The sequence below is a fragment of the Aplidium turbinatum genome, chromosome 17, assembly GCF_918807975.1.
Source record: "Aplidium turbinatum chromosome 17, kaAplTurb1.1, whole genome shotgun sequence".
Classification (NCBI taxonomy): Eukaryota; Metazoa; Chordata; class Ascidiacea; order Aplousobranchia; family Polyclinidae; genus Aplidium; species Aplidium turbinatum.
This window is the reverse complement of record NC_137488.1, coordinates 11455937-11467698: the sequence shown is the minus strand read 5'-3', so window position 1 is coordinate 11467698 and position 11762 is coordinate 11455937. Positions and strand designations below refer to the sequence as shown.

The 11762-nt window shown below is 35.7% G+C and overlaps 1 protein-coding gene across 1 annotated transcript; it reads right to left on the bottom strand.

Moving 5' to 3' along the window:
• Positions 1–695: 695 nt before the first annotated feature.
• Positions 696–8249, bottom strand: LOC145786519 (KIF-binding protein-like). The gene is made up of 12 exons (XM_082598185.1): positions 8018–8249; positions 7204–7300; positions 6901–7007; positions 6409–6596; positions 5481–5681; positions 4982–5089; positions 4014–4132; positions 3693–3791; positions 3203–3342; positions 2729–2857; positions 2180–2296; positions 696–1882 (listed from the first exon to the last, which is right to left on the bottom strand). The coding sequence occupies exons 1-12, from the start codon at positions 8197–8199 to the stop codon at positions 1669–1671; spliced, it is 1701 nt and encodes a 566-aa protein (XP_082454311.1). The 5' UTR covers positions 8200–8249; the 3' UTR covers positions 696–1668.
• Positions 8250–11762: the final 3513 nt, after the last annotated feature.

The following is an 11762-nucleotide window of genomic DNA, read 5'->3' as shown; positions in this document are numbered from 1 at the left end:
TGTGTCGCATGACCTCAAATGCAGAGCGTTTAAAGCTAAAATTGTGTTTATTAGTCATTTAAAGTCCTACTGATATCATTGGGAAAATCATCGTCATTGTAGAATTGACTAAAAATGATCACTTTTGGTAACTTAGGCTTTTTAAAATTAGATATTACGCTGACGGCCTAAAACATTTGTTTTCGAGTAAGTTGCCAATCCTGTTATCAAAAACTACCATTTGGCGAAGACCGTTTGTCAAAATCACTTGTTATAGCCTTGAACATGTTCAATTTGGTCGCTTTAGAAATTGAAACGACCCTCATTAGAAATGGTGACGAATAATAGAAGTCACAATATTAAGAGTAAACTATTTTATCCCGAGACTAGTTGACCTGGTACTACGGTAGACGTCACCTGGATTGAGGATAGCTTTGAATGCAAATGTTACCTTGAGGTAGAACAATTTCGTTAACCTGAGGCTCTGGTCTATGTCATCCATATCAAGGTTAGCGACAGAAAAGAAATTTATCTTCAAAAATTCTGCATTCAAACATTGCTGGAGGGTTTGAAGTGACCTTCCTTGTAAACCTCCCACAATCCCACATTTCACCAAGTAGCCTCACGATGCTAAGTTGCTTTTCAAATACCACGTGACCTTCTGGGCGGGAGATTTCAAAAGCGTCATATCAGTGAATACAATTCTTATAGGGAAAATGCACCAATGCATTGCAACGCTTTTGTATTTCAGTGTACGCAATTACACTTTTCAACTGGACGTAGAAAGCATGCAACCAACGGTCTAGAGCAGACTCTAGTAACAAGATAAAATACTACACAGTGTGATACAGAAAAGTGAAGGAGTCGCTGCAGACAACTGGTCGACGCCGATGTTGTAGGTAGGCACTTTGACATAGGACAGTTTTCCTTGCGAATCAGCTGAATTCAGTAATGCGACTCAGCACGTGATATTCTGACCGATCTACTGGAAAGAATTTTGATACAAAGAAAATTAAGTGAATGTATCACCACAAGCAGCGTGGCCTAATGGGTTAAGGTTAGGGCAAAGGAATAGTCATTTCGATTGCGTGGGTTCGATTCCCACCCACTGCTAATGTTATTTTTTCTTCTGCAACTGAACTGAGTGCAAGAAGGATCTTAATGACTGTAATCAATTGAGTTTATAAGGAAAATTGTCCTACCTTTCTTAACCAATGCGCCGTAGAGCAATAGTGGTAGCTGGTTCGAACGGAAAACTGTCCTATGTTAAAGTGTCTACCGATGTTGTAGGCCAGGGCAATGACCAGGCTTCTTTGAAGCAAAATAGAGAGAGGGTGATCCACGTTTCTTTAGTGAGCTAACACATTAGCACCAACACAGTAAGGAAATCCTTGGGTTTTATAGTAATGTACAATAGCCTACTAATTCATTATTGAATAGTTTTTTTAAACGGCTCAAATACTCAATTAAAAATCATGATTTTTAAAAATTATCATCTAACTAGTACGTTATTAAAAAAAGTGTTAAAGACATTTTGAAAAAGTTAATGTAGATCGCTATGCTAAGCTTAATATTTATTACAAAGCAAGGCTACCAGTACCTCTTGAAAAAGAGCAATATCGAACAACAGTGAAGAATTAAAAACGATAACAGTACATGCATAAGAACTATTTGTGTGATGATAAATCTCTAACTGGCACTGTTTATTGATGTGATGAGTTGATCCATGGTCTTTGGTAGCACTTCAGCCATATCTTCACATATATCCAGTTCTGCTTTCACGCAAGAAGACGCCTCCTCGTTAATTTTAACGTAGCTTGGTAGGAAGGAATAGAAATTGCAAGACAGTTTAAGGTTGTCCAACTTCTCCTGTGCGCTGCTTGGAAATAACTTTGAATATAATCTGGAAAACAAAGTAGACATGTCTTCAGCAAACAAAAAGGCAAAATAAGTCATCAATTGAGAGAGGCAACTGACGACAGAACGGACATTACAAATTCCGACGATTCAAAGTTTCGTTTAACCAAAACATTCATCACCGTGAGTCCATGGCATACTGCAAAACTATAATTTAATACTGATCGTAACATACAGAAAATTAATTGTTTCTTAATTCAACAGCGGGCCCAAGTGGTATCTACTACTTTTTTTATGTTTACAAAGAACTGTTGTCATTTTCGAGTCTGTTAGAAATAGTGACCTGGCGATATAGAAATGAGCGATCAATCCTGGTCTCTCCACGTCGTCTTCAAATCGTCCAGGAAACTTCCCATCAGGCATCCGAAGCGTTTTGAGAAACTCGTGGAAATATTTGATGCTGCGCGAAAGTGTGCAAGATTATTTGACGCCAGACAAATTGAAATGCATATGAAGAAACGTGGCACGACACGGCGAATGAACTCATTCGCCCTCGAGACATCGCTTCGCTTTCGTGCCTCAAATCCTGGTTGTTTTAGATTGAACATCAGGGTCGACTTGGACCGCAACGAGAACTACTACTTGACGGCGGTAGCTCTTGATATTGGATATTGCGGAACAAACTCGACAAAACCTGTTTGAGAACCAGTCACACTTTCCTGCAGAACAATTCAAAAGTCTATGGCCTTTTTTTTAAATAATGCAACTTGGCATATCACATTAACAATCGCTTTAGCACTTGTACTTAGTTATTGACGGGAAAACAATGTGCCGGCGATCAAAAAAGTTGCGTAACTGGACGGAATGTCAGTGAACGACTGTCAAAACTAACCTGGAGTTGCAAAGCACGTTTATCTTTTTTCTGGCGTGTGGTGTTTGCTGCTGAGCGCTGGAGTTGTAGCGTTGAAGCTTCATGTCCATCATGTCGTTGTAGGTCTCAGCAATTTCAAATTGCAGTTGCCTTTCAAAAGCAAAATAACATGACAAAACGATTTTTCATTGAGCCTAAAGCTGAAGGAACCACAACAAAAAGAACAAAGACCTTCGTGTCTATCTTTAAGCACCGTACCGGAACACAGCGACAGTGTCTAACAGAACACCACCAAACATTTTTATTGCTTTGCAACGGAACTTATATTATCTTTTTAACGAAATATAGTCAATTCCCCTTTACTGTCTTTCGCTTAAAAATGCACAGCTTTTAAGTGAGCTGGTAAATCATTTTTGAAATCTCAAAGATTTAATTTGCAGCATTTTTGGCCAGGCTGACATTGAAGATAAATGATAGATTATGGACACAACTCACCTGCATACTAAAAGATAAAACTGTGGGTTTAGTTCACTTAGCACAGAAATGAGCAAGTCGAGTCTTCTCTTGTACATGCGACAGCGGAGGTCTAAGTTGGTCTCAAAAAAAGCAACATACTGATACAACCGGCTAATGTCCTGCAAACAAATTAATTTGTCAAAGGAGTGATTATATTGCAGAGTGGAGTAAAATCACTTTTGATACCACAACAATACCTTGTATCTTCCTGGGCACATCGCTAACAGTATATACAAAAACCATACTCGTCAAATGGCTGTTTTTTAGCAAATTTCTTCGGCCAATTGTATGAACAGCTCATAAACCCGTTCAACAGGTCGAGATCTCGTTTTGCATATTTACGATGCAAAATTCTCAAATTCAGACTTGTCCCCAAAAACCTAAATGCTCATGATGGGATAGTAAAGCAAGTGTCGCTAAACGAAAAATTCACAACGTGCAGAAATGTCCAAATAAATTGAATACGAACCTGATTTATTTCAATAAAATCAGTGACAAAGCCGTCAAGAACAAAGTGCTTGAGGGCTCGCGTGGTATATTGCTTCCCAAGTAGAAAGATAACTTTCGCCTACAAACATAAAAAAGAATTCAAAAAGTTTGCAAAGCTTTAGACGTTGAATCAATGTAAAAAGCAGTTGATTTGATGTCTGGATATCAACCCAATATGATACAGTGACAAGTAGACATGCGGTTGTTAACAAACGGTTCGCAGAGATCATTAAAATTCCAAGAACAGGCACAATCCTACTGAATCTCGCCAATGCAGTGCGAGGTAACATGTTGAAAATACCTGATCGTAGTTGGTGCAGTATTCGTGCGGCACCTTCTCTTCAATTGACGTGACCTCGAGTGCAAATTTTTCATACGACTTCTCGCGGCTGTCTTCCTCCACTTGGGATTGAGCTGTTGCTGCGTATGTTTAGAAACTTGTTATACATCAGCATTTGTGAAATTCTATGAGATTGAAAAGTAATCTTGGTCAGTCTAAACGAACTTACTAAAATTTTTACAGACCTAATCACACGCATGAACTAACCCAAGTCTGCGGCCAAATGTCATCTAGTTGCTTAGCACGTTTGACATACCCTTAGCGCAAGTCTTAACGTAACAGCTGAACCTCAAAATATATAGAATGTGTTTAGATTGCATAGTAATGCGCTACAAAAGCACGGCAAGAGTGAAGACGAAACATCAATGGCCTACCAGATGACTGCTGAGCTGACAGAAAAGGTTAAGATAAGATAAAAGTATGCTGTGAAGAAAGGTATGGTAAATAGGTGCTTTCATACTTGATAACATTGGCGGGTAAGTAAATATGGTTTTTGTTATACAAAGCCTAAGTCGGCATTAACGATGGTAGGGTGGCCCTTGTCATTCTCTCGGCCGTCTTTTCAAATAGTAACTACAACCAACCAATTGCTACACCCAGGGTGGAGGCGTTTCAACCAAGCCGGGAGTTGAAGCAAGGTTGCATGATCGGAAAACTAGATCCCTATCTGCTGCACTTATACAGTACAAATATGCTGTAGGAAGCACGTTAAGTGAAGACAAACCATGCATCTGATTCTGGAAGCAAGACGAATTTCCAGCTTAGGAAGCTAATTTCATTACACTCATACTCACTTACTCAGCTCAACTGAGAAGCAGTGAATCGACAAATTCGACATCTTGTTGGTTCAACCATTTCATAGTCAAAAGCAAGACAATAATATTTTGGTATGTAATTTAAGTTGTCAAAATAAGCGATTGTCTACTTACTATCAGAATTTTCCAACTTATCTTTTGAGGCGGTCAGCAAACAGAGACAATATTTCACCCAACACCTCGCAATGTCTGCAATGGTTTCATTTATTTTGTTGCTGGTTTCTGAAAAAAAAACAAAAAACAAAAGGTTTAATCGTTGATTTTTTTGTGCAATTATAAGTAGGTTTCTTCTTCTTGCATTTGAGGCCGCCACAGATCATGTTGCTGCATCCAGGCGCAGCAGCCAATGGATTGTGTGTTCATCGAGCGCTGTGAGGCTCACATATCTGTCCTCATATCTTGGGACTCATGTTGCCAACATCCTTGTGGTGACTGGTGAGTCCTGGTAATTCAAATTTATGAAGCGAATGGCAACAATCAGAGACCACAACTCACAAGGCACAGGGGTGGTAAAAGGATAAACCCTCGGCGGTAACCAACGAGAGAAATTCATAAGTAGGCAAATGTCTGCTTGACTTTCTTAAAACAATGAAAATCTTAAAAAAACCCTAACCTTCATTTTCTTGATCTACTTCTTCTATTATAAAGTTTGCACAAGCAAGACAGTGCTTTCCTTCGGAGAACATGTTGTTGGAAATGAAATACTGCGACAGGCAAGCACAGTTCAGTGCCCATTCCATGGGTTTATATGTGCGCAATTCCAATTGTCTTCGTAAGGTCTTCATGCAGTACGATGCCGAAATGTCTCCTTTCCCTGAAAAAGAGTGCTATTGAACTTTTAGCACATTGATTATAACCATGGTATTTTGTAACAGACCATTGGAAGAAAACTATGATTGCTATATTTTCATATTCATGAAGTTAAAGATATCACCAACTGTACAGCCTAAACTATAAATATATATGTGTTTAAGGCACAAACATTTACTAAGAGCATTTATAAAATGTTTTTGTATTTGAAAAAATAAATTGAAGATTTGCAATTGTAAAGAATAGTCTTTGTGATCATTGCTAAACCAATTCTTTTTTATTTCACTGAAAATTAAAATGAAAGTACCGTAGGCTAGCTTAGTTAAATAATTAATGCAAAGTGCAGTACCTCAATTTTAACAACCTGAATTAGATCACAAGCAAGTATATGTTATACAGTACAAACTGTTTATGACTCTCAAAGTTGTAACGTTGAACCTCACATATATTATATAGGTTTTTTTCTGAATAACCCTAAGACAACAATATTGAATAGGTTTCAGCCATCAAAAAAGAGATGGTGGAGCAGTCATTGCAAATACACTAGATGTATTTATATTATTGTCCAAGTTCTTGACAACTGATCGGCAATGGTTTAGAATTTAAAATCCCAACGCAAACGCAACGAAACAGATCAATAACCAGATTTGTTTGTAGTTTTTTAACTAAAGAGCAACCAAGTGCATGGATGTTCATTTCACTCTTCCACAATCAGTTGCATACTTACTTACCAAGGGATTTGTAAACTTGGGCTAAGTAGAATAGAGTGTATGTATGAAGGTTCTCAAAAAACTTTGTTCTTTCCAACTCGCCAGCGGGAGAGGTAATAAAATGATCATCTAGAGTCATTGGTGCTTCATCAGAATCTTCTTTGTATTTATGATACAACTTTTCAGCCTTTGACAAATGCTCATAAGCCCTAAATACACAAATCATTTGATATTTTACACCATTCAATTCCAATTTAAAAAAAACAAAAACAATGCATGTGCATTGTGAAATTATAAATTGTGGTTAATAGTTTCAATCAAAGCAAATACAAAAAAGTTTTGCAAATTTGCGATGCTCATGATTAATACCAAAATATTCCTACGACAACTTCACAAGTTATTTATTTTGTTTGAAACACCATGTGGTCCATGCCTTAAACCTCTAAGCAAGAACAGTAAATTAATCTAAAACTAGCTTATCAGAAAAGTAATTTCATATTGAAATAAGCTTACTGATTTATGCCTTCTTCTCTGTTAGACCATACTAAACCCATTTCATTGTGAGCGGCAACAACAATTCCAACAGCTTTTGGAGACAATGCAATATTCCCATCACAAAGCTATATATACAACAAAAACACCTGGTTTATAATTAGAACCAAACTAGTTTCTTTGATGATTAATGATTCTTAAACAGTTGTTAGCAAAAGGAAGTGCAACTATATGATATTAATAACATGCGGTAATAGTGTAAATACTGGAGATTTCAAAGGCTCTCATACAAATGTACATTATGCAATGAAACTTATAACTGACTTCAAAAACTTTCATCAATTTCTCTTGTCCAGCTGAGACTTCTTCAGTGTAAATATAATTGATACCAAGATGATATTCGATGGCTGCTTCCTCTAAACTGAAACACATTAATGAAAATCATTTTTTGCAACTGATCAGCTTATGGCAAACTTCAAAAGTAAGGTTCAAGGAATTAACACTACCATGACGAGATTATGGACAGTTTCAGTAAATTGGAAAATTAAATTATCAGGGTATTTCTTGCATTCAACATGATTATGGAGCATGTGTAATATGTATTCAAAACAAATGGTTCACAGTGAAGAATGACCTTGTGTCAAATGCAGGTAAAGATTTCCCCAATATAAGTTATTATTCATGTGGTGAAGAATCCTCATGGAAATTTCCCTCCATGATATAAAAGCTCTATCATAACCATTAGTATACTAAAAACATGGTGAGACTACTCCAAGCCCAACCAAAATTGAGTAATAAATTAATTGGAAAACCAACCACCGTAGTTGTTTGGACAGTAAAGACAAAGGCATTAAGTTTATTGCTAACATGATTTCAAAGATTCAATTGAATTCAATTTTTTTTTTTAAACAACAGCAATGATAAAGTTACTAATAGTTTAGGGAACAAACCAACAAAAGGAAACGGCGGCAAAACCACAGAAGTTTAAAACGTGCATGCGATGTAAATTTAAAGCATACGTCGATGAAAGTAAAGTTAAGCACGGCCACCAAACCTAAAAAAAAGAACAGTTAGGCACTGAAATCTCCCAGAAAATTTACTTAATACTGAGTGACAACAAAAACAAACCAAAACTCACAGCAGATTTAAATCTTCAGAATTGTCTTCACGTTGTTTGTGAATAGCATCTCTAATTTCTTGTAATAAATTTCGAGCTAAGTATTTAGATTTAAATGGATTATTCTCAGGGTCTTCAGCAAATTCACTTAAATTTTTGGCTTCCAAATAAGAATCGTTTGTGCTGCTTCTGTCAGCCTCCATTTCAATGCTTTCCGAGGAAGAAAACTGTCAAGATTTCAAGCTTACTAAAATTGAACAGTTGCTAAACAAAGTTGCCGGACACCGCCACATAGTTTTTTTTCATCGTCACAACTCACAAACCTTTCAAAAATTTCACCAGCTCATCACTTCATATCAGCGTTTTTCTTCAAAAATAAATAAAATGAAATGGCCTTTATTTTGTATTGGTTGATTTCCGCCAATGTCTGAAAACATTAGGGTCTTGAATTTGCACCAGTAGAACACCTCATATTAATTAATTAAATGCCTGGTGAACAGCCTCATTCAATTTTCAACATTTAGGCTTAGTTTTACCAAGTTCAAAGTTTAGGTCAATATTTTTTTTCTCTTTTAATTTGGGGGCTTCTGTTATGTTGACATGTATTGTTTTCTCTGTGATGATCAGAAATAAAAACAACTTAACTAACTCTCAATCACATTTTTTTGTGCTTTAACGATCTTAAAATTTTACTAAAATTGAAAAAATTATAATCTGGCAGCACCAAGATCTTCAGAGTTTCCACAAAACATATTTTAATATTTCGCCCAATGCCCACAATATACGGATGTAGCCTGAATGTTCATAATTAATTTGTCAACTAAATTAGCGTAGTCCTGTTAAAAATGACATACATATTTATTATGTATCTTGCCACTTTACTTGCATATAATTTGCCTACCTCCACCAGAACTGTGTATCTTCAACATCAATTGCTCTTATATAACTTTTTACGTAAGACGCAATCTGGCAACCACAGTTTCCCAATTGTTGTTGCTATCATTTACCTATTTGTTGAAAGAAATCTAAAAAAATTATACAATACAAACTACTTCAAAACTCGTTTGAAAACATTCTATTTTACTCAACACCGCAACTGAATATGTTATTTATCAAAATCTTAAACAGTGCTTGTTCAGGAGCATAGTTTGCACTGTCAATGTAGCCCTACAAATGCACTGCTATAAATTTGCTATTGCGCAACGTCATGTCATCTGATCGAAATTACAATTCAACATTTTTTTATTCAGAATAACAGTATTTTGTATGTTGATTAATGTGGTGCTCATTGCTGTCTTCAGTCTTTGGCAGGACACTTAAAGGCATGCCTGAAGGTGGACACGAAGATTGGCTTCCTTTCCTTCCCGTCCACTTAATCTAAAATCTTCAACCACCAGGTGTAAGCCTGGATACGACAAAAAAATTGCTGTTTTCATTTGATATTTTGTTTAGCAATTGATTTAAATTCTATGGATTTTATGTTTGATGCAAATGAATAATAATAATAAATATAATACTGTTATTGTTATCATTATTATTTGAGTCAAAATATAGGCTACTGCAATACTGACTTTTGAGAAAGATTAGCTTGAACTTGAAGTGCCAGCCTGTTCAAAGGAAAGTGTAACTTAAATGTAGGTTAAGAGTTAGCCTAGATTTTTCTACTTCTGCAGTTAGAACTGTGTTGAAGCATCATTTTGCTGAACGTAGGAAAATACGGTAGTTTACCGCAACACATTACCACATGCGGAGTAAAACCAATACACTGACTGTTTTTGCCAATTGATACCAGGAATATTAGTCATAGATATTTGTGATTGATAGTCTACCTATTATTTGATAAAAAAAATTAAGATATTAGAAAAGACAAATCAATAAGCTGCATGAGTTTGTGGATTATGAAATCTAATGACCTGGTAATTCAAAGAAAACAATTTCTAATTCTACAGGGATTGAAGTACAGATGCACTGGTATAATACCAGTATAGCTTTACTTTTAGTTTTTAGTAAATTTACATAAAATATGTTGTAGGCTTATCAAGATTTTTTGAATAAACTCAAAAAAACAAACTTAAAGTCAAATGAAAATTTATGAAAGATATTATAGCAGAGGTTCCAGTTATTGCTAGACGAAATGCATTGTTTGGCTTGTCCCTAGATGATATACATTGTTTGGCTTGTCCCTAATCTAAATAAGTTTCTGTTAACCAGGATGACTTGGGTAGTTCAAAAACGATAGTTTTTGTTTTGACAAATTTTGAACTGCAACTGATCTATCCAATCAGACATTACTTATTTTCATAGCAGGCTACGGAAATGCGTCATCCTGCGGTTAGTATGTGAACAAAGTTACGGTACCCCACTAGCGGGATGACTTTGTTTACCTTTGTGACTTTGTTAAAAATAAACCGCTGATCAAGTTTGCATGCAAATGATATGGTTTTATTCATGTTTTATGTATTTTTTTAAATTTGTACGTGACAAACTGGGTTTAAAATATTTGTTGAAATCTTTGTTGTTGGTCTGAGAAAGTTTTTTCTGATGATTAACCTTTCATGATGTGCAAACTTGAGAAGGTTTTGCGGGTGTGTTGAAAACACAGTCTTGAATTTAAAGACTGTGTCAAAGAGAACATAACATATTTATCATTATTTCAACAACTTAAAATGATAAATGATTGATGATTGAAATGATTGATGAAAGAAACAATAAACATGGAGCTTGTGCAATGTGCAGGGTGGCTCTTATCTTTGTTGTATTTAGTGTTAAACCTGAAATGGTCCATTTACTGTAATGAAACAAGTATAATATAATAAAAGATGCACAAACTATATTTTTCTTATTGCACACAATCGAACGATCGTGTCTATTCTCCTTCCACAGTTTGTGGCATTTATAGCACACCCAAATGTTAATATTTCCAAGAATTATTTGCTGATGAAGTTGAGTAAAGGTTAGACTAAGTAGGGTGATTTTCAAGAAAGGTTTTGGAGACGCAACTTTCCCTAGAGCAACCCTGATTCCTTGTCATTGGGAAGCTCCCTCTGCAGTTTTAAATAAAGTTTCAAATGAAACTTATTTTTGCACTGCGGGTATAAAAGAGCAATATAAAAGGGCTGCAGGTTGATAATAAAGATTAAATTTAACTTGAAAAAAGTTATCCCGCCCAACCAATGCATAAAAATAAATGTAAACAAAGTCACCCCGTTTAATAGCAATCATTAGATTTATCACATCTGAACATCTTATTAGAAAATGTGAAGAAAATTAGTTATTTGATAATGGTATTGGCAACTGAAGCTATGCTATGTGAATGCCCCAATAAATTGAAAACTTTTACCAAACATTTTGCAACCATAAGAGTGACTGGAATAATGGGGTCTGCTACTATTTGGTGAGTTCCTAACCTCTAACCCCTAACCCGAACCTCTAACCCCTAACCCTAAAACGGCAATAATAATTAGGCTACGGTACCCGATAATTAAAAAAAAAATGAAAAAATCATCGAATAGGGATCGGACTCACCGAAACAGGCCATTCTGGGAATAATGACCTGTAAATTTAACATTAACCATTTATTAAACCAGTTGAACTTGCTGACAGTGAAATGGTCTGTTTTGATTCTAATCTAGGTGGCGATATACACTGAAGCTTATACCAGAGGCTAAATCTATCATCTTTTTGCTTTAACTTTAAAAAAATATCAAATTTAATATTTTGTATAATATAATGTATTTCGCAGCTTGTTTAAGTTAAGGCTAGTCTA

Coding starts and splice junctions, on each gene's coding strand:
- LOC145786519 (XM_082598185.1), bottom strand. CDS start 8,199: ATGGAGGCTGACAGAAGCAGCACAAACGATTCTTATTTGGAAGCCAAA. Junction 7,008..7,203: donor AATTGATGAAAGTTTTTGAA/GTCAGTTATAAG, acceptor TTGTATATATAG/CTTTGTGATGGGAATATTGC. Junction 1,883..2,179: donor GCTCATTTCTATATCGCCAG/GTCACTATTTCT, acceptor TTTGTTTTCCAG/ATTATATTCAAAGTTATTTC.